The sequence below is a fragment of the Crotalus tigris genome, unplaced genomic scaffold (genome assembly GCF_016545835.1).
Source record: "Crotalus tigris isolate CLP2741 ecotype Arizona unplaced genomic scaffold, ASM1654583v1 scf7180000018371.15429387391:27106975, whole genome shotgun sequence".
Classification (NCBI taxonomy): domain Eukaryota; kingdom Metazoa; phylum Chordata; class Lepidosauria; order Squamata; family Viperidae; genus Crotalus; species Crotalus tigris.
Window position 1 is genome coordinate 8,714,151 of NW_024096970.1, and position 23,921 is coordinate 8,738,071.

At 37.4% G+C, this 23,921-nt stretch overlaps 1 protein-coding gene across 2 annotated transcripts in view; it reads left to right on the forward strand.

Annotated features, from left to right (window-relative positions):
* STK4 (serine/threonine kinase 4) overlaps window positions 1-22,512 on the forward strand; it is a 65,296-nt gene extending 42,784 nt beyond the window's left edge. Inside the window, exon 11 of one of the 2 annotated variants that reach the window (XM_039351313.1) lies at window positions 20,619-20,777. In XM_039351313.1, the coding sequence (XP_039207247.1) occupies window positions 20,619-20,777 (159 nt within the window). Of the gene's footprint in view, window positions 1-20,618 lie in introns of both variants that reach the window. The other variant, XM_039351312.1, reaches the window with a different exon arrangement.
* The last annotated feature ends 1,409 nt before the right edge of the window (window positions 22,513-23,921 follow it).

The following is a 23,921-nucleotide window of genomic DNA, read 5'->3' on the forward strand; positions in this document are numbered from 1 at the left end:
AGTGAGCCAAATCGACCATCAGTTCTCTTTATTTGTCTCCTAAATATTGTTTAGCAGCCCTTCCTATCAGATGGCAGCACATGGAGAGTTCAGAAGCAGGCTCTTCTGGGATACAATTGACAGCCCAGAAATATTTGACACTTCTTTTTCAGTTGATCATAAGATTGACAACTTTGGCTTTTTAAAGCTAATTCAGATACTTGTAACAAGAGCTAAGCACAAAAGATCCTGGGTCTGGATTTAGTTGCTTTCCGTTTCCTTCCCCATTCTTTTTTTTTTTTTTCCAGGCCATTCTTTTTAGATTGTAAATTTGAGGTCAGGGACTGTCTCTCGTTTTTATTGATTTGTAAGCCTTTCTGGGAGTCTTTGTGGCTGAAAGAAAGGTATGAATGTCATAAATAAATAATTACTTTGACATTGACAGAACTTGGAAAAATCATCCTAGTTTTTTCTACCTTAGATAGATTGTGAGAAACTGATGTAAGAAATTGGATTTATGTTGATTAGCTAGGTGCTTAAGAATCTTAATAACGTTATTGTGATCCTTTTTGACCCTTTTGATTTTATGTGGATATATTTCTTTTGTGAACTGCAGAATTTATTCTGTATATCAAATCAGATTTCTGGTTGCTCAGACTGTAATTTTTATTAACATTTGGACAGATAACTTTTCATCTGCTCTTCTAGACCAGGGATTTTATTTAGAAGTTTTGCATGAAAAAAAATCTAGGCATCCCTTTCAGAGTCATGTGCCCTTCTTAGAGGTGTCATTCACCACTTAGTGCTCAACTTTTAAAAACAGAATCCTGATTGATGTAAACTGTTACTGAAAGAAATATGTTGTTTAAGATAGTAGTAGTAGTAGTAGTAGTAGTGGTAGTAGTAGTAACAATAATAATAATAACAATAATGTTGGAAGGGACATTGGAGGTCTTCTAGTCCAACCCCCTGCTCAGGCAGGAAACCCTGTACCATTTCAGACAAATGGCTGTCCAGTCTCTTCTTAAAAACTTCCAGTGTTGGAGCATTCACAGCTTCTGGAGGCAGGTTGTTCCACTGTTAATTGTTCTAACTGTCAGGAAATTCCTCCTTAGTTCTGGATTGCTTCTCTCTTTGATTTGTTTCCATCGATTGCTTCTTGTCCTGCCTTCAGATGTAGCCATGTTCTTGTTATATTATGTATATCACTTCGGAGGGAAGGTAACAGCATTCCATGGGCCTTTGGCATATAGCCATGCTGGTCACGTGACCACAGAAATTGTCTTCAGACAACATTGGCTCCCTCAGGCAAGAAACAGTTGAGCATCATGTCTCAAGTCGGACATGACTGATAGGACAACTTTCACCTTTTCTTTTTATAACTAATAGTTAAAGAAATACAGCAAAATTTTAACATGAAAATTTGTAGGCGATAAGTGTTGGGTGGAAGAGTTCTGTGTATAGAGTTACTGATTACAGTAATCAAGAGCACTTGTAGTAATTTAATAGCAAGGCTTGACTAGCATTATATCAGGTTATGCAATTAGTGACACTCATTGCATAACCTGATATAATGCTAGTCAAGCCTTGCTATTAAATTACTATAAAGCTTTGCAGTTTTGATGACATTGTTTTATTTTACTAGGTTTTGTTGATAAGTATTTCTTTCCTATCTTTCCTAAACTGCTCAGATTTTTATAATACAGAAAAGTTTTACATTGCATTTCTAATTTGCTTTAAAACCTCTTTAAGATTATTTGGCCTATTCAGTTTCATTTTTAAATTGGAAGATGTCAAAGAGATGTAAGAGGATTGTAAAACTCAGTGCAGGTTTACCCAAAGTAGTCATGGGAAAAGGTGTTCACTGTAAATATTCATGCCTAAATGTGTGCATGAACTTGGAAATTATAATTATTACCTTAAGTTCTGTTTAATAAAGTAATTTTAAAATATGACATTTTTTTCATTTCCTGTCCCTTGGTGTAAACTGACAAAAAACTACTTTTGGGAAACACAGTTAAGAATAACTGCCTTCATTTCTACAAAATTTGTAGCCCTTGAAACACATTAAAGATTACTAGGTATTTTTATTACATTTCATCAGTTTTAAAAAATAGTTTCCTTTTATTCGATTTAAACTCCTTGACATTTTTATGTAGTTCTCTTGACAAAAGTACAGGATTTGTTTGCCATTAATCTAAGCCTTTTTTCACAATCATTTTTTGACTTCTCATCTAACTTGCAGCTCTGGGATTCCCCAGAGATTTCCACCTAAGAAATCAAAGTCATTTTGATGCCATCAATTAGCAAACTCAAGTATTTTTATTACAGGTCTCTGACCTGAATCCAAAGAGACCTTTTTTTCTGTGATACACTAAATCTTCTTTTAGCAAAAGAGACTTCTCCCCCCCCCCCCACCATACACTAAACATACTTTTAACATGTCAACCTATAACTGAATTTTCTGCTTACATAAATGCTGTAAATACTAGACACCTTCAATGCTACATATTTTTTCTTTAAGAAAAAGTATTAAATACTGGTTCAACTGCACAAATTCAGCACTGCTCTGGTGCTGTCTGTGGCAATGCAGTACTTCAGATTTGAAGGAAAAATGTTGCTTTGGATTACAGGGAGGCACCCCTGTTGCGTTTGTCAGCTATGTCTTTAGCAGCCGCATTCTTTCTTCAGGACTGAATGGCTGCTATCCATCCACAGGATCCTTTAAGGCAGGGATCCTCAAACTTGGCCACTTTAAGACTTGTGGACTTCAACTCCCACAATTCCCCAACCAGCCAAGTTTGAGGACCCCTACTTTAAGGAATTGCTGAGACATGCTAAGTGCCATGTTTTGAATACATGTTTCCTTCTGTGTAGAGAGCCATAAAGATGGCCTTGAAGGGAATATACAGAAGCAACAAGGGCAGGGACATTCTTGAAGCTGAGGGAAAGGAGATATTGTTAGGAAGAGACTTGAGTGACTCATTCCTGACTAAGCAGACTAGCAAAACTGTTTCTATAATCTATCTCACTAAAATGCAGTTCCAGCCTTCCCGTGGAGCCAGTTTTCTGATCTAGTCTAGCTGATAGGGCTACTACTTCAAATCTAAAGCTTTTTGTAGTCCTACTGCTACCCACATTGAACTTTGTGAAGGTAAGCTGCAGTCTGATTTTTCTAAATGCACAGCAGTTGTAAAGAAAATGATTCATGCTTTTATTTTACAAAATATCGAAAGCAGTGTGTATGTACTGTACATTTATTTATTCCATTTTTTAATTTACTAAATCAATTTAAATATCCCTGCATCTTGCAAATATGGCTTTGGGCAGCTAATAACAAATTATAAACAATACAAAAATCCAATCTCAACAAAACATTAAAAACTGCCATGGCCATTTAGCAGAACAATAACATCTCATGAGAGCTAACCTCTATTCTTGATGCCATGGAGTACATCCAGGTCTTCAATGCTTTGCAAAAGACCAGCAGGATCAAGGCCAGTCCCCAGTCATGGAACTTATTGCAGAGAACTTAGTGCTTTAACATTTGAGAGAACAAATATTACATCTAACCAATCTAGGCTGTAGAAAATATTGAATAGCGTTTGAGGCTTTAGAGGTTTTAACATATGTTGTAAACCTCCAGGTACAGGCTAAATTATGCAGATTTTTATATTAGGTCATTAAGTAATTCTTGTGTCCCTACTAGTTTTTTCTCCAATAGCAGCTTTAAAGGTTCTTCCAGTCCAATTACATAGGATGCTGAAGACCAAGTTTTGAATCTTTAGTATGCAGAGTGTGTTTTCTGTAGAAAACTTTTACAATAAAATAGGGCTGTAACAAAGGTCAAATAGCTGAAACTTTAGTATCCTCGAGCATATTTCACTTTCTAAGATTTGATATATTAAGTGCTTCAGAAGAGTTCCAAGGAATGTTAATGGTCTTACCAGTTGCACAGAGGAAACATCTATTATTATTTATGGAAATGATTGATAGTGAGGCCTTTTAAGATGCCAAGTGATTTACTGTTTATTGATTAATGAAAATATGTTCTGGTTTACAAAGACCAACATGCCTGATGATGTATTACTTTTTTGTGTGCTGATGTTTTTTTGTCTTATAAATGATTTGGTATCTTGCTTCTTTTCTTTTTACATACATCACTCAAAAAAAAATTTTTTTAATTAAACTTGATGTTTTTTTAATCCTCCTTGGCAGCAATCAAATTTGGAGGACAATTTGATGGCAAACAAGTTTCTTTCTAAAATCTGATTACTGCAAAGAGGTCATATTCACAAGGGAAGCACAATTTATATAATTTTTATTTTATAGCCCCAATCAACTCTGGGTGATTAACAGTGAAACATCAAATGACAATCCATAGGAAAACTCAGCACTCTCAGATGAGCATAGCATAGCTAAAAATGGCAATACTCAATTTTTAGAAAATTCTTTCTCCCTTACTTCATTTAGTTTGGGGGAAGGGTCTCCATTGAAATCAGTGTTGAAGAAGTACATGAAGCTATAAAGATTTCCCCTTTCCTCCACATCTCCTATGTTCTTCAGTGCTGCAATGGGTCTTGGAAGTCTCCTCCTGCCCCTAAGACAAATTATAGCATCTTGGGAGAATCTCAGCGAACGTGAAATGGTTGCACAAGAGGTAGTGGGGGGGGGGAATGCAGGACTTTTCATTGAGTCTGATAGATTTTTTTCCATCTTTGTCTTTCCCTGTGGCTGATTGCAAGGGGAAAAAAAATGCAACATAGACACTGAAGACTTAGTTTTTCAAATAAATGCGTGGGGGGGGGGAATCCATGCAATATAATCACTCAACAGTTCTTTATTCGTGATAAGTTAATATTTTAAACAAGGAGAATAGTTTAATAACATTGATTTCACCCAGATATAAATGGTCCTGCTTTAATTGTTTATGTGGCTGAATGCTGTGTTCACAATGAGCAAGTTTTGTTTCATTTGCTGCATTTAGAAGCCTCCAGATCGATGACGTTTTGTTCCAAGATCAAACAAAAGGTGTGTGTTGTTCTAACGTCAAAATAAAACTGAGAACATATGTGAATTTGTTTTGAGCTTGTGACATTTGAAAAGATCATTCAAAGTCGGAACCCATAGCATTTCATAACATTGGCAGATTGTGAAAAGATTAAATATTGTGATTAAAAGATTATAAGAAAATATTCCATATTAAGATAACTTGATGTCTAATTTTTAAAAACAATTTTTGGTAACTAGCATATAATTATATAATGTTTACAGGTAGTCTTTGGGTTATAATGGCAATTGGGACTGGCATTGCTGTTACTAAGCAATTTGGTCGTAAAGCACAAATCACATGACCCCATTGCTTAGCGGCAACAGTCTCAGCAGTCTAGGTTGCTGTTATAGCCCCAAGGGGTGTGGCTTGTTAAAACAGGAAGCAGGGGGACACCAAGTAAGGAGAATGCGGGTGGGTGGGTGGGGACTGATATAGGCTGTGCGTAAGTGCCGGGAGGGCAAGGGAAGGAGGCTGTGACACTGCACAAGCATAGGGAGGCCAGATGAAGGAGATTCTGGGTTGATGTGAGCACAGGGAAGCCAGGGACACTTCACAGAGTGACTTGTGAGGTTCCCTACCAGCTCCTCTGTAACTTTGCTTGTGGAAAGCTTGGCAAGGAAGGTGGCAAATTGTGATCATATAACCATGGGGCTCTTCCTTGATACTTCTTTGCAGTTTTGAAAACAGACACTGATATAATTTGCAAAAATATAATCTTTTTTTCATTGGCTTTTTTTTTATTATGTTTGCAATCCAACTTACTATAAAGACTCCTAGGGCTTAAACATTGTTTCTAACAGAAGGTCATATTAAGAATGTTTTCCTATGTATCTAGTCTGAATAGCTGAACTGATTCAATTTAAGCTCTCAGCTTAGTGAGATTATATTCTTTTTCAGTTTTATGTTTGCCACTTGAGCTACTTATAAAAATAATAAAGGTGAGTTACAAAATTCAAAGCAAAAGTAAGGAATAAATTTTTAAAAATAAGGGTACAAAATATGTCACTTACAGAAGCTACCAAAACAAAAGCTACCAAGACATACATAGAAGATTTGATTGCAATGTTTGCCAATCTATTTTTGAAATAGACTCTTTTCTTGATCTTAGTGAACCTAGCTCCCAATTAGCTCCTGTCTTTGTGCAGCAGTGTCATTGAGGTGTTCTACAAGCTTGAGAAATGTGATCTCATTCTAGCTGTATGTCTTACAGTGAACTTCTATTCACTAAGCAGAGACATTTGCTTGAAAAATGGCTCTTTACTTCCTTTGTAAGTCATTTAATATCATCACTAATATTAAAGGAATCAAGCCACTCACTTCCTTGGTTTATTGGCCATGTCAGAGCATGCTTTGGTAGTTATATTTCTCACAAAAAGCTCTCTAAGATAGTTTGGAATGAGAATATTGACAAAACTCAGTGAGTTTCATGATTGGATATCTAATTTTTTTTAATGTAATGAGAGTCCAGCTTCGTAAGGCTGAAGTAAAGTTGAATGCAACATGAAATATAAACAAAAGACAACCGGATGAGACTAAAGTTTTAATTAGACTAACATTTTTTCTTCATATTGCCCAATTAGATCTTTATTTAGGCTACAAACAACAAAGCAGGATACTATTTTTTTGTGCTCCTTAGTAAATGGTGGTCAGAGGTATATTACCTCTGATTCTGGAGGCAATACATAGCTATAATAACTGGTGTCACTGATAGCCTCAGCTTGTATATATTTGTTAAGTCCTTTTGAAAGTTTACTGGCACAAAATTCTCCAAGTCTTGCATTATTCAATTTCATTAAAAGATTTCAGGGTTGATACTAAGAAAGGATGAAGCTTTTTTCTGTTTACTTTCACACATTGCATAATTTTATATGTCTTTATTTTGCCATCCTTTTATTCTCAAATATTTTAATTTTGGTGTCTGGAAAATTCATTATAGTTTTCCTCCAGAGTATTTTTTTTCTGCTCATCAATGTGTTTCTCACGTTCTAACAGTCATTTGCACAGTATTCCCAAAATGATAGCAACCTGGATCATCAAGTTATCCACCAAAAATCCAGATTAGTTTTCCTTGTCAATTACTGTCAGGCCCAAATCCAAAGACAACACAGTGAATCCAATCAACTCAATTCTTTATTTGGTTAAACCTAATAGACAGATCTTGCCAAACTAAAACTATAACCTTTTAACCCAGTGGTTCTCAACCTTTCTAATGCTGTGACCCCTTAATACAGTTCCTCATGTTGTGGTGACCCCCAACCATAAAATTATTTTCGTTGCTACTTCATAACTGTAATTTTGCTATTGTTATGAATATTAATGTAAATATCTGATATGCAGGGTGTATGTTCATTGTTATGAAGTGAACATAATTAAAGCATAGTGATTAATCACAAAAAAAATATAGCAATACTTGCTGGAGAAGCTTACTCTTCTTTGCTCAAAAATGTTGGGAGGGAGGGAAGGAAGGAAGGAAGGAAGATTGAAGGGGAAAGGAAGGAGATTGAAGGGGGAAGGAAGGTTGAAGGGGAAAGGAAGGAGATGGAGAAGGAAGGAGATTGAAGGGGAAAGGAAGGAAGGAAGGTTGGAGGGGAAAGGAAGGAGATGGAGAAGGAAGGAGATTGAAGGGGAAAGGAAGGAAGAAAGGAAGGAGAAAGAGATTGAAGGGAAAGGGATGGAGATGGAAGGAAGGAAGGAAGGACGATTGAAGGGGAAAGGAAGGAGATGGATAAGGAAGGAGATTGAAGGGGAAAGGAAGGAAGGAAGGAAGGAAGGAAGGAAGGAAGGAAGGAAGGAAGGAGAAAAAGATTGAAGGGGAAGGGATGGAGATGGAGATGGAAGGAAGGAAGATTGAAGGGGAAAGGAAGGAGATGGAGACGGAAGGAGATTGAAGGGGAAGGAAGGAGAGAGATTGAAGGGGAAGGGATGGAGATGGAGATGGAAGGAAGGAAGGAAAGAAATTGAAGGGGGAAGGAAGGAAGGAGAGAGAGATTGAAGGGAAAGGGATGGAGATGGAAGGAAGGAAGGAAGATTGAAGGGGAAAGGAAGGAGATGGAGAAGGAAGGAGATTGAGGGGGAAAGGAAGGAAGGAGAGATTGAAAGGGAAGGGAAGGAGATTGAAGGAAGGAAGGAAGGAAGGAAGCAAGGAAAGAAGGAATGAGAGAGATTGAAGGGGAAGGGATGGAGATTTAAGAAGGAGAAAGGAAAGAGATGGAGAAGGAAGGAGATTGAGGGTGAAAGGAAGGAAGGAAGGAAGGAAGGAAGGAAGGAAGGAAGGAAGGAAGGAAGGAAGGAAGGAGAGATTGAAGGGGAAGGGAAGGAGATGGAAGGAAGGAAGGATTGATCGATCTTTGGAGAGTCATGTTTTTCCAGATGGTGATGAACTGCAACTCCCAGCATTCCCCACTCTTCCACAGTGCTTTTTAGGGCTGCTGGGGATGGTAGTCCAGTAAGGTCTGGAGATACACACAGATGCCCTCTGACGGTGAGGGAGGCAGGCCCGGCGGCGCGGGGGAGGCTCCAGCGTGGCATGGAGGGTGGCCGGGGGCGGAGCATGGCTGGGCAACCAGGAGGCATCGGGATCGGCTCAGCGCCGCAGCTCAGCTCAGCCAGCAGCAGCAGCAGCAGCGCATTGCCCGAGCAGGGTGGGAAGAGAGGGGGTGGTGGTGGCAAATCATGAAAGCAGCGTCCACACATTCAGGGTGCAAACGCCTTGGACCATTTGGCTCCCCCACCCCTTTATTTACTGATCTGCCACAAGCTCGTGCAAACAAGCCCCAAGGAGTTCTGAACGAGCGGTCATTTAAAAAAAAAGCTTTCAACAACAAGGCAGAAAGGGGAACTTGCTCACAGCTCTTTATTTTCCCTTTCTCGGTGACTGGGAAGGCAGTCTCTTTCCTCTCTTTTTCTCTTTCCTCTTTCTCTGTTTCCTCCCTCTTTCTCTTTCTCTCTCTCTTTCCTCTTTCTTTTCCTCTGTTTCTCTCTCTTTCCTCTCTCTCTTTCTCTTTCTCTTTCTTACAGCAGTATCATCAGGGGTCCCCACCGCCCCTGGCCTCTGCGCGTCCTCAGCCGAACGAGTGGGGAGGGGGAGCAGGATGGGAGGCAGCAGTTCCGATGGCAGCAGCAGCAACAGGGCAGCATCGTCGGGGTCCCTGCCGCCCCTGGCCCAGCCGCTGCCCCCACTGGGACTCCGCGCTGCCCGGCCTCGCCCTCCACCCATCTAGGGAGCCGTGGTGGAGGCAGCGCCTGCCCGAGCCACCTGAGGGGGCAGCAGGTGGAAGGAGAGGAGAAGGGCAAGGAAGCAGTCACCCTAGCCAGGACTCCATGCTGCCCAGTCTTGCCCTTCGCCCATCCAATGAAGCTGCGGTGGGGGCTGGTGCCGCACGGCCCCTGCCAGCCCCTTATCCAGCCCAGCTGCTCCCCCCTCAGGCACCCCGCTTGTCCCAGTGCCCACCCAAGCCACTTTGGGGGCAGCAAGAGGAAGAAGGGGAGGAGGAAGGAGAGGGCAAGGAAGCCGACGCCAGCGCTGGGCCCCAGGAGGCAGCTCTCCTCCTATCTTTGCTACATCTCCTTCTTCCTTCCCAGCAGCCTGGATTCCGGCGTGCCTTCCCGGCCAGCAGGTCCAATGGTCAGGCTGGCTGGGGATTGCAGGGGCTGGTCTCCCTTTGGCCGTGGCTTGCGGGAGGGCTGGCCCGTTCAGCGGAGCCTCCAGTGGGCCGCTGCCAGCAGGGATCCCAGGGCTTCCCCGGGTGGCTCCAAGCCACGAGGCCCTGGCCGCGCTTCTCCCGGGGGTGGGGCACCCGGGCGCAGGGCCAATCAGGAGCCCTGCAGGAGGTAAGTCCACCTGACAGAGAGAGAAGGGAAGCGAAAGTATCTCTCTGTCTCGCTCTCTCTCTGCAAATGGCGGAGGAGGCCGTGCGGAGACAGATGCAGAGCGGTGTCTCGGTTCCTAATACCATCGGAAATATGTGTTTTCCAGTGATCTTAGGTGACCCCCCACAGGTTGAGAGCCACTGTTCTAACCTAATGGATATATCCTGAAAGATCTTTTCCTTCTGCCCCCATCAAATTCTGGACTTTGCAGTTTCTTAATTTGGGCTTCTCTCTGCAATGTACTACCTCTTCCTTGGGAAACTGCAGTGCTCCTGCCACAATTCCCCCCCTACACACACATCATTTCAGGTGCATATTCCATCATAATCACTATCAGCAATATTTGGGAGATGTCAGAAGTTTCTTTTTTTTATTTTTCCTCATTGTGCAGCAGTTTATATTTGCTTACACTTCTTACATTGAACTGCATTTCCCCATTTTTGAACCAGTCTGCTGTAAAACTTGGTACTCTTCCATCCTGTATGCTGATGACATGCTCCACATCCCATCCATTAAGATAGTCACCTGATGAGACCTAGAAGGCATGCTTTTTTGGAACACCATCCTTCTGCCAGATAAACCTGGCCTCTATCCTGGCCATGTTCAAAAGACCTGTGAAAATGTAATCCAGGCTTTGGGCTAGAGTCGGTAGTCAATCCGATATGTTTGATTATCTTTTAATGGTTGTTTTTCTTAAAGAATTCGGAGTTTTTTTAATTGTATTTGCTATTTTTACTATACACCCGCCAGAGTTGTTATAGAGTTGGGCAACTTTATTTCTAAATAAAATGCATCCCACATCCTGGTAAGATTATTTGGTAGTATGTGAATGATAGAGATCATGATGATTAACTGGTTTTAATACTTTAGTTTAAATTAAATAGCAAAATATGTCAGAAGTGAAGAATACTATATAAAATTAGTAGGATAGTTATGGATGCAATCATACTGCAGCTGTTTATAATAAAGCCTCTTTTGCCTCTTTGTGAAGCATTTTCAAAGAGTGTGATTATTTTTCTTTATTCCAATGTTATGTGCATGTAGATTTTCCTAAGCTACTTTTATCCACTCCTTCCCCCTTTCAAATTTATGGTTTTGGGAAATTAATATAGTTCCATGTGGTCCTTGGTGCTCTCTGAGCTTGGTTGTTTTTTTGTAGATGTTTCATTACCAAACTAGATAACATCATCAGTGCTAGCAGCAGTTATGTTATCTTGTTTAGTAATGAAATGTCTGCACAAAAACAACCAAGCTCGGAGAGCACCAAAGATTCCCCCCAGTTGAACCCTGAACTACAAATATTGTCTTCTAATATAGTTCAAAAATGATTTCAAGAAAAGTATTGCAAGTACTGGAATATATGAAATAATATGAGATCTTTATGTGCATTAAATACATTTCTATTTAAGAAAATAAATTTTCTTAAATCTAAGTTTGAAAGCTAGGCTAGCTTACTATTGGCTATAAGCATAATTTCTCATGCGTAATTCAAAATGTATTAATGTAATCCAATTCAGTGAAACTATCCCATGGGCCAGATAATTTTTTTTCCTGCAGTGGATTGATTCAGGCTCTTAGAAGCTCGATATGGTTAATGTCTCGGTAAATTGAAACTGCAAGATTTGATTTCTCATCAGTTGTGAATGCTATGGAATCAGCTCTTGCAGCTTACAAAGTCTTCTACGGCTTAAATATCCTGTGTTCTATGAATGTCTCTTCCCTATTAAAAGTTTGCATTTCAGTATCTGTATAATTTATATCTATCAGCACTTCCCAATAACAGAATGAATATTAATATTGTCTGTAGAAAGGGAATTTAAATGCATAAAGCACATATCATTTATGTTATTGATCTATATTTGTCTAATTGTATGGTACTGAATCTTTTGGACCCCTGATGACTTACAACAGTATATAAAAATACAATATAAACCTACAATAAATAAATAAAATAATACAAATCATAGTAAACAGCATAAAGAATGACAATAATAACTACAACTTGCAAGTAAGCAAAAACATTTTCATCAGGGACTCTGAGGAATATGATTTTCATCAAATAGGAGCAGAAATTTTTGAAGGCTAAACTTTTTCAGGTGTATGTGTATTAAAAGTAGTTCACAAACATGAAGTTTAGTAATTTGATTTATTGCTTTGTTAAGTATTAACTACTTTGCTGTTTAAAAATCAGAAAACAAAGTATTTATTTTGAAGAGAAAATATGCCCACTGAAACAGCCAACATTTCTCAATTGTAAGTATTTTAATGCTTTAACTACAATAAATGGCTATGTGAAAAAGCTCCGTGTTTCATTATTGTTGATCCTGAGATGCTGACCTTTGCTTTTTTAATTCAATAATGGAAGAAAGTCAGCCTCCTTTGTGTGTTATTAGATTAAACTATCAAAGCCTTTTGATGTCCTTTAAAGATTTATTAGATGAAATGCTTGTAATTGCTTTTTGTGAAACAAGATCATTGAGGCACCCTGACATTTCTTCCCTTTCAAGCAAGCTTGTATCAATATGCTAGCAGAAATTAAATTTATAGTACTTGCAGATGTAAAAATATTGTAGCATGGGCAAACTGAAGCACTGATCCAATTTAGACTTATTTTCCAAAATGTGGGATTTACATGCATTTCTTCATCATTTTGTCCCCTTGAACACTTGTATTAAAATTATTATTAAGCAGGGACTTTTAGTTTGATATCAGTTAAATAATTTGTAAAGGCGAAGTAGTTATGAATAGGTAGTTCAGATCAGGCAAAATACCCATAATATATCTTTGAATGCTAACAATCAGCATTAGCCTTAACAATTCGTTAGCATACAAAAATATAGTATAGAAAATTCTATTCACTTAGGATTTCTTTGCATAGAATTAAAATGAGACATATCGAAAGTCTGGACCCTATATAACACATGAAAAGGAATTGAGTCATGAAATCATGCACTTTAAAATCTTTCTAGTCCTGTAAGAATGAAATTAGGATATCTATTTTTTATTAGAAAATGAAAAGATACGAAGACAGGAGCTCAAACTCACTGCTGCTTTTCCTGAGGCAATACCTGATAAACAAAGAAATAAAGCATGACCATGATGCGTATCCTGCCTGCAGATCTTTGGGACTGACTGAATAATGACAAACACTACTAGACAATTTATTGATCATTGCAGTTTGTTGTTAATGCAAAGTTAGGCTATTTATTATAATTGCTTTACGTGTTATTAGCCATAACCAATTAGAATCTATTAATAGCTGAGGCGAGAGTAAACCAAAATATTAAATAATCATATGTATGGATGACTCCGGATCACATGGGTGATTATAAGTGACTGTTTAATTTAAATATTGATAATTTCTTTAATCTAGAAGCACATTTCTAATAGTCTGCTTACATTATTGTGCAGAAGAATTGGGCAAACAAATAGAAGCATCAAACTGTTCAAGTGAGAATAAATATTGTATTAATATCCTGTTTTCTTTTTATGACTTGATTTTAGTAAATCATGTTTCCTTTTCAGAAGCACAGCAGGATTTCAGTTCACCTTACAATCAGAAGTCTGAATTTCCCCAGTGCTGTGCCCTTGCATTAGCTCAACATAGTTATTTACAAATTCATACACTATGACTTGTAAACTGTGATCATTGTTTTGGAACAGTTATGTAGCATGCTATGTGAAATGCAAATGAATCGTATTGTTTGCCCTAAATTGAATACATCTTGATAAGTTTGTTATTGATGAGTGGGATCTCTCAAAGTTTGTCTCGAAGACTACTGAATTTGACCTAAAAGCAAGTTTATTCATGTACCTGGATTCAACCTAACATTCTGTTAAATCATCACAACAGTGCTGAAACCTGGTTGTGAACTGTGTGAGTATATAGAGTCTGATTACTATTTTTTAAACTCCCAACTTCTTTTCCTGCATTTTTTTTAAAATCAGGGCAAAATAATATCAAAATAACAGAGTGATTGAACTTAAATCATTATGAAATGAGTGCTGGTCACAACAAATTAGTGAACTAGGTGATGCTTATTTATTTAAGAAAATTTATATGGCTGCCCAACTCACTCTTAGTGACTTCTGGTGACTTATAAGAATAAACTCCCAGTACAAAAAAAATAATAACTCCCCATCGCCCTGGCAACAACAATCAGCCGAGTCACTGGATGGGCTCCGTATCACTGTGGGATCTCCAGCCACGTTGGCAGAATCATGCCCTCAGGGCCAAGTGAGAGAATACCAAGTGGAGACCAATCTTATCTCTGCAGGGATGATGTTCCACAGGAAGGGAGCCACTGTGGAGAAGATCCTTCTTCTTGATCCTTCCTGCTAGATGGACCTCCTTAGGAGAGGGGACTTGTAGTATTCCCTGCCTCCTCGCTGTGGTGATTTGGGTAAATAAGACTGGGAAAAGATGTTCATATTTAATACATACTTTTTCTCCCTTGGGCCCCTGTGAATGAAGAAACACTAATTCAGTTGCCTGGTAACAAAACAAATAACTCATCATAAAGAATTCTCCAGACACTATCTTCCTTCTTTCCCAGGATATCTGGAATCCCTCCCCTTATTTAAAAATTGGGATGTTAGTTGAGCCTAAAGAATTATGTGCCTCCACATTACTGATTAGGTGGCTGTTTGTCTTCTAAAGAGAGCTGCTACTTAACCCAAACTAAATATTCTAGGCAAGCTTTTCACACATGGTAAATGTGTTCTCCTATTTTTCATGCCAAATTTTAACATATATTAAAGTCTCTCAGGTCTTCCAGTCCTTGATAAGGGAATTGCAGCATAGAATAAAGTAGTTTTCCCCATCACTTTCTAATATCCTGAACCAAAATGCAATACAAATAGTGTTATGAATGTATTCTGTGTTGCTGTTCACAGTATCTCTCCATCCAATATGCCTAAATTATTAAGCTGCATTAAGAGTAGATGCTTGTGCTAAGATTTTTATTTTTTAGATCCTCTAAAATATTAATAGCTTTCCATGTAGTAAATTTACAGGAATTCCCAGATAGCACTTGATGTTCCTTTTCAGTTGTTTCTAGTCTGTGATACTTTCTGGTCACATCATCTTACTCCACAGTTTGTGCAATGGCTAGATTCTAGAATATATACTCATTAATACTTCAGACTTGATCCTGTTGGTTAAAATATCTTTGATGGGTCTGCATCATCATGTGGCCTTTTGTGAAAAAGTGACATCTTCTCAGAAATTTTCTCTTCAATCTAAAAAAATCAGGGCAGTATAGAATAAGAAAGCAACTATCAAAACTATTAAAAAATTGCTGAGAGGTTTACAAGAATAGATTCCAAATTATTTCTTCCATCTCTGTCTCCTGACATATAGTTCATCAGAGTAATTGAAGTAGTTTCTCTGTAAAGGATGAAATCCGATGGAAGTGGATTCTCATAATTAATCTCATCCAATATTATTTAGAGCCCTTTGCCTCTAGTGACAATGGTTTTTAATTTAAAAAGTCTGAGATAATATATCTTTATGATGGCTTGCAGTTGTCCAGCAGTTATATCTAAAGCAGTGTTTGAAGTTCCCTGGAAACAGAGAAACCTCTGCATCTGCTCATCTCTGTCTATAAAAATTGGGATATGTAGATATTAAGCAATAGTCATATTTCTGCCAAAGACTAAAATTAAATCATTTCTGTGTTCAGCTGTGACAGCTACTTCATGCTTGGTCTGATTGCTATTTCTAGGACATCATCCTGTGTTCATGATTGCGTGCTATGGACTTTAAAAATGTTTACATACTAGAATAATGAACCCCAAGACCTGTCAATATTGTAGAGTCCCTGGTTAATGATATGTTCTTTCTTCTTATGTGCATTGTGATTCAGATGGGCTGAACCAAATTCTCTTTTGATAATGGTGTGTGATTTGTACCTTGCCTGCTGTATCAAATATGGTGCACAGCCTCAATTTCATAGCAAAAATGCAGTTAGCAAACTTCCCTATTTCCTCATTGCAGACCAAATTTTTAAGAAAAAGTGTTTGTGAGGGGGGAGGAATTGGTTTCTCTGTATGTGCATCAAACTTTTGAGAATATTGCTTTGGGAGTAACAAGCTGTACCTCCTTTTAGCAGTGATGATAGGCTACAAAAGACACATTACTCCTCCAAGGAAATTTTTTTCACTACTTAATCTTAATTTAAGTTGTGAATTGAAAGAATTTTTCAACTGGTGCCCAGGTTAAAAGATCTATTCTGATTCCCAGTTATTTCCAGGCCCAATTTAAAGTTTTGACATTACATTTTAAAACTCTTTAAATGGCTTATGGCCTACTATCCTACTATCCGAGGGACCTTTTTTACCTGGAAGGATTTTAAGGATATTAATGGGAGAAATTATTTTGAAGAAACCCCTGTGTTCAGAAATTTATTTATTGTATGCACAACGAAGGGCCTTCTTCCGTGTATTTGAGGAGTTGTGTTGAGTGAAATTTGTAAGGAAAACAGGCCCGTCTGTTCTCTTGGCAGCAGAACAGTGCTTGGGTCCAGAGAAACTTAAGAGCATGTGAAGAGCTGAGAGACACTGGCATTTTCTCCTCAGTAGCTCTTGTGGCAAAGAATCCTTGTGTTTTGAGAAATGCTTTCACTGTTTTTAGAAAAAAACCCTCAGGCATGCAAATAACTATGTATGATATTTGGTCCTTAGCAGTATTGGAACAAATGTAATTTCTAATGTCAGAAGTCATCTTAGGACATAGTTGAAAATTTTCAAAAGCAGATTTAAAGGGTGATTCTTACTTAGAACATTGATAATTAAAACATGCCCATTGTCATTTTTAGTCCTTGCAGAATAGTTATTATTGATTGTAGTTCCAGCTTGCTTTATAACCACATTTTCTGGATGTTGATCAGGTACATTAAAACATAAAATTCCAAACAAATAATGGTACAACAAAATACATGGATGAAGGTACATTTAAAACAATAGCAAGGGATGGAAGTAATTTGACATATAAAACCAAAACGGGGGGGAAAACAGAAGATGTAAAAGCACCAAAATAATTTTTAACACTGTAAACATTTTGAAGAAAAATATTTTTACCTGGCTTGGAATGAAACATAATTTATATACCTAGTAAATTTCCATATAGAGGTTTTTACAAAAAATAGGATGATTACTTACAACTTTTAACACAGTTTTTTCCCCAAATGACAACGGGATAAAAAGTGATAGTGGAAAATTAAGCTATCTTAATGCCTGTCCTCCTAGGTCAGTGGTTCTCAACCTGTGGGTCGGGACCCCATTTGGGGTTGAACGACCATTTCACGGGGGTCGCCAAACAACGCAGTCCGCCATTTTCCCCCCCCCCCCTTTTCCTTAGCTGTGCTACTCCCTTTTATTCTATTGGCTTTTGAAAGCCAATAGAATAGACTCTCTTGAATAGAGTCTAGTTCTATTGGCTTTCAAAAGCCAATAGGAATTGTCCAGGCTGTCTCTGCCCTGCTGAGCCCACCAAAAGTCCCATTCTGCAAACGGTGCTGCACCAATTGAGTAGTTCTCGACTTACGACCGGTTGGGGGTCCCGGCATTAAAAAGGTTGAGAACCACTGTCCTAGGTGGTGTTATTTTCTTTTCAACATAACACAGTTTGCTCCACACCTATTGTACTAAGGCTTCAAAATTTTGATGCATGCTAGGCTAGACCCAGCCTGCTTGTAAGATGCTTCAGAGCAGAGTTTTCTGGTCCCAGGCATTACAGCATGAAGATAAATTCCCACATATATTGAAACTTGCCTGATCCCTGGTAGAGCCTAATTCTGTAAGTTCTATAAATAATTAATTTGATCTTCAACTTTTCCTTCATTCGATCTTCACATAGACTTCATGATTTTAACTTTAGCTCAGCCTGTTAGTTTCTCTTCCAATATATCCTTACTTAGGGGATCCAGTAAAGTTACTGCCTGACCAAGAATTTTAAGTTTCTTTTTCTTATCAACTAGTTGAGAGTTGAGTTGAGACTCAGTTGAGAGTCTCATCTAATCAACAAAGTTGACTGCCAGAGTAGGTGCTCAGATATTACAATTGATCTGTGTTATTAAGTAAAGAGCTTTATTGTGTTTTCCTGATTTGTTTGTTGGTTATAAGATAATTGGTTATAAGATAATTGTTTAATTTTCACACTTCTCAATATTTTGTTCTGTGCTATTCCTGGGTGGAAACAGACAGAATGAACTTATGTATGAATACTGTCTACTGAGAGAATGGAAATAAGACCAATGTGTCAGCCATCTGTCAGCATCTAGTTTATGATCCAACAACTTTAATCTGTGGAAGATGTTAATGGCGTATTGAAATGGAGTAGTGCCACTTAAACTGTATCTGGGGAGGTCTGTACTTACATGCTGCGTCACACACACATCCATGCTTCAGTTTCTTGCTCTTCTACTTTAATTGTAGTTCTGGCAATGTTTGCAGTTCTCCCATTCCATCTTGAGGAAACAGCCATATTGTAGTTATAAAATGGTCTCTGGAGATCAAAATAGTATATGATACTTTAAAGTTATTGAGTGAAGTGCTCTTGAGAACTTGAATTACAGATAGTTCTCGACTTACAACAATTTGTTTAGTGACCATTTGAAATTACAAGAATATTGAAAAAGTGACTTATGACTGTTTTTCACACTTATGACCATTGTGGTATCCCCTTAGTCATGTGATCAAAATTCAGATTCTTGGCAACTGACTCATGTTTATGATGGTTGCAGTGTCCCAGAGTCATGTGATACCTTTTATAAGCAAAGTGAATGGGGAAACTAGATTCATTTAATAACTATGTTACGAACTTAATAACTGGAATGATTCATTTAACAGTTGTGGCAAGAAAGGTCATAAAATGGAGCAAAACTCACTTAACAAATGTCTTATTTAGCAACAGAAATTTTGAAAAACTATTTTGATTTTTTCAGTTTTGTGTCTGAAACAAGGATCCTGCCTTATTCTTGGTTTGTTTTTGTGTTCTGCCCCTGTGGATTTTGTATGAGTATATGAAAATTGACAAGAAACTCGCTGTAGTTACTTTGTTCCCAAGCAAATCTGGCTTATTGTTGCAGGAAATCAACATTAAAGCAATTTCTGGCTTATTGCAATTTGAGAAAATAAAAATAAAAAAACAGAAATTAATTAGTTCAATCATGAAAAGTCAGTCAAGTTTCTTTTTAAATACTCCCTTACTCTTTGTGCATTTTGTGTGTGCATGCGTTTCTATCTGGCAATCCTTCTATTTAAATGTGTATGTATTAAATGGGGACCCTTTGGCTTAATCTTGGAAACATTCAGTATTTTTATTGAAAAGTGGTAAGGTTGGAAGAAGATGATATTTTAACCAGACATCTAGCAGCTCTTTAGAGTTTTGAGACAATGGAACTTTTAATCAAAATACTCCATTCAACCCTGAATTAATATTTTCTTTTTTGCATCATATTTCTTTCTATTATTTCAGTTCCTGAGGGTTGCGTATTGAAGTGTTATATCTGAAGCAAATATTACAAGATTAGTGTAAAATTTTAGCAGGTCTAATATGTTTAAAGCAGTGGTTCTCAACCTGTGGGTCGGGACCCCATTTGGGGTCGAACGACCATTTCACAGGGGTCGCCAAATAACGCAGTCCGCCATTTTTTCCCCCTTTTCCTTAGCTGTGCTACTTCCTTTTATTCTATTGGCTTTTGAAAGCAAATAGAATAGACTCTCTTGAATAGAGTCTAATTCTATTGGCTTTCAAAAGCCAATAGGAATTGTCCAGGCTGTCTCTGCCCTGCTGAGCCCGCCAAAAGTCCCATTCTGCAAATGGTGCTGCACCAGTTGAGTAGTCCTCGACTTACGACCGGTTGAGTAGTCCTCGACTTACGATCAGTTGGGGGTCGTGGCATTAAAAAGGTTGAGAACCACTGGTTTAAAGGATTGTTGGCTAAAGTCATGTTATTGTGTATGGGTGACATATTATCTTTCTGCCATCTGTTGTTGCAGTTGTAAGTCAAGTCAGACCCAATTATGCAATTTTCCCAATGGTAGTTAAGTGAATTACTGTGGTCATTTCACAAATCACTCAGTTGTTAAGCAAATTCCCCAATGGGTATATTTTCCCAGGGATTGGCAAAAAAGATTACAAATAGTAATCATATGATTGTAGGATCCTGCAACCAGTAGTAAACGCAAGCCAGTTGCCAAGTACTCAAGTTGTGATCACATGACTCTGGGCACCTGTAAATGCAAATACACCTCGTAAGTCACTTTTTCTAAGGCCCTCATGACTTCAGAAGGTCGTTAAATGAACAGATGTTGGTCAAGAACTTACCTGTAAATAATATTAGTTAACAATTTAGGATTTTCATTGTACTATAATGTCTTCTCTTGGACAAATATGTAATATATCACATGATATGCAGTTGCTTTCTGCTGAATTAAGACAAAATAGCTCATCATTTGTTATATAATAAAGGGAAAATATTCCCACTACCTGGGAATTAGGTATTACAAAAGTCATGATTAAAAGGGCATTTTTGGCAAGGCAGTTGGAGTTAGGAACAGTAATTAGATCTTAGAGTTAACATTAAATTTCATTATATGTATTTGCCAAAAGTAAATTCCTCCACATTACTCTTTAGCAAAAAGAGTAGTGTAATACACGTTTGGTACCATTTTTTCCATTTCTCTCTCTCCTTTTTTCCCTCTGTTTCTTTAGTTGAGGAACTGGACAGTTGAAGAACTTCAAAGACGACTTGGGTCACTCGATCCCATGATGGAGCAGGAGATAGAAGAGGTTCGCCAAAGGTATCAGTCAAAGCGGCAACCAATTCTAGAGGCCATTGAAGCAAAGAAAAGACGCCAGCAGAACTTCTGAGGAAAACTTGGCAATAGAATAGATGTCCATCATTCCTTACAATAAACTGTTCTTCTATGACTACTGTGTAGGTGGATTTCTATTTCTATTTGCTATAGCACCTTTTTAAACTCAGGTATGCCATTGAATGGAGTCCTCATGAAGAGATCATGCTTTGTATGAATGGTAGATAGATTCTAAATACATTGCGTGTTGCTTTTGAGAAATCTTGACTTAGCTGAGAGCTAAACTTTGTATTATAAATCCATACAAAAATGGGAAATGGATTTGATTAAGGTTGGTACTCAGATTTTACAGTTTTTACAGTTCAGTTCCAAACAATATATATATAGTATAATTATCAGAATGTATAGTACCGTGGTGGTGAACCTATGGCACGCGTGCCACAGGTGGCACGCAGAGCCCTTTCTGTTGGCACACGTGCCGTCGTCGCACCCGATGATACATAAGTGGGTTTTGGGTTGCAGTTTGGGCACTTGGTCTCTAAAAGGTTTGCCATCACTGGTATAGTACATTTTTGTATGAAAAACCCAAGTAAACAGAATAATTCTGACTTGATTTTCTAAGATGAAGTATAGAAATTCAAATTTTTGCTTTTTCGTTGAACTGTTAAAAATGTGAAATCAGAGTCCTTACATACTAATCTATTATCTAAATTGAGCCAAAAACATTCATTATTGTTGATATGTAGCAACCAACCACTTGATCTTAAACAATGCTTACTTTCATTTTGCCCTATTGGTATAATGAACTTTGGAAATGAGTTTAAAAAAAGAAGTGATTTATTAGCAAGTTTACATATCCTGCTCCAGCATTTGAAAAAGAATATGAACTTTATCTAGTGTAGAAACCTCTAAGAGCTCCATGCTTTTTTATTTCTTTTTTGAAAGTATTACTTTTCAATGTTATATTTTTTCCTTTGTTTTTTATTTTTATTAGAATCATAACTCTGAATGAATGCTAATATATTTTCAGTGATGTCTATCAGTTAAAAAATATAATAAATATTTTATTTTCAGTATTTTTTTCAGAGTTTGTGGTAGCAGAGGAATGTCAGTTCCCCCCAGTTCAGGAAAAATTAGTATCTCTTTTGATCATAAATATTTAAAATAGTTAAGGAACTGTGGACTTTTGTATTATCTGCTACTTCAAGCTGAATTTATTTAAGTTTGTGGTACTAGTTTTGAATTTAAACTGGAGTAAGCATTTCCTTTTATTTGGAAAAATAAACATATCAGTTGGGATCTAAATAAAAATCTTGAGACCCAAATTAATTTCCAAATACCATTTAGTTAAAAAAAAAACACCACCATAATATATCTGTGATAAAACAGTTGCCTCATGAATAGATGTTTTATACAAATCTCAAGGTTGGATTTCTACTAAGGGAAACTTATGGTGGAATGTGTTCCTGACAACTTCAGGTTTCATAAGTGTCCATAGAAATTTTCCTCCTTCCACCTACAACATATACTGTATGCAACTATTGGAACAACCAAACTACAAAGAGGTCTATATAATTAAGTGGAGTTCAGAGTGTGAAAAAGGACTTGAAATTCTTCTAGTCTTGCAACAGCCTCTTGTGCCTAGTACGTTAATCCCCAAAGGTTCTTTTGACCTGCAGAGGATACATAGAAAGGGAGTGGTTGAAATATCATACTTGTGTGTGAAAGACTGTGCCTACAGCTAACAATTCTGATGAATGTCTATAATTTATGACACTGCAGTTTGATAACTTCCCTCAGGAACAAAATGAAAATATATGATTACATCCTTGCTGCTCAAGACCTGGAAACATTTGTTTGATACTTAACGCACCAAATTGCAGATTGTCATATGGATATATGAACTGCGTTTTGTGTTCCCACAGAACAGGGAAGAAGGATCCTGTTTGATCCACAAATTCAAATTTTAAATTTAATTTAAATTTTCATTTCTACAATTTTGTCTACTATCAGGTGGGAAATTGTTGAGTTGGGCCATGCCCTTCTTATTTCTCAGAGAATGATAATTCTAAGTAAGCCATGTTCTTTTCGGTATTGATACTAAGGAAATACTGCTATTGGCTCACTCAAAAACAGTTTGATTGAGTTCTCTTTCTAAAAATTTTACTCCATTAATACCATTGATTCATCCTGGAATTAGAAAACTTAGAAAAGCCAAGATAATTGATCTATTTCAATTAGCAAACCTTTTGTATAAGTTCAAGGCTGAAAAAGGAAGTGTTAAATAATAAACACTGTTCTGTATAAAACAATGTTAGACAGGTACCACAAACAAGCTAAACTTGTCAGTTTCTCTTAGTTAAACAATCAGGTTCACAGAAATTTGCCACGAAGACTAGAAACATTGTAATTTGCTATTCAAATTAATAAAACTGGATGCTCACTGTGCCATTGAATTCTGTATCATGTTTCCCAATTAAATTCTCTTTGCATCTATCTCTTTAGCCTCTAGTCTTATAATTCCCCCTATAGAGTTCTCATTCCTGTATAATTCCACTGCCCAAATAAAATGGGAATATTTTTTTTAGTAAACTATTAAAATAAATAGCTCCTGAATTGAAGACATTTTGTTTTTGGTAATGATGTTCCTGCAAAATGTGACTCGTGCATTTAAAATCCTATGTAAATTGAAAAGATGGTTCTTTGGTTGGACATATTTGCCTTTACAGTATAGTACTGGGTAATCGGTGACTACATTTCAACTAATGGTAAGAAAAGATCTGTGTCTGACAGGACTACATTCTAATCTGTTTTGTGGGTAAAATGTAGAAAAAAACCCAAGGGAATGAAAAAGTGTAGCAATTATAGCAGTCGAGTTACTTCCTCAACTTTGAAAAGTACAAGAATTGAGGATTATGTTCAGAATGCCTATTCTTTGTAGTAACTCCAGCTGAAACAGGAGATTCTGATTCCTATTTTGTAGTCTTTTATAAGAATATATCGCTTCATTTGTCATCTGAGCTGTATTTTCAAAGTATATATACATTCCATTCTCCTGGGTCATATGTACCAACTGAAGTCTTTTGAGTAAACTGTCACCTTTTTCTTTTTCAGTCTTAAATCCACTGTCTAGTTTTAGTTCTGTGAGAAATTAAATGTGAAGCCAGTAGCTTTAATGTTTTGTAATAAGAGTTACTCC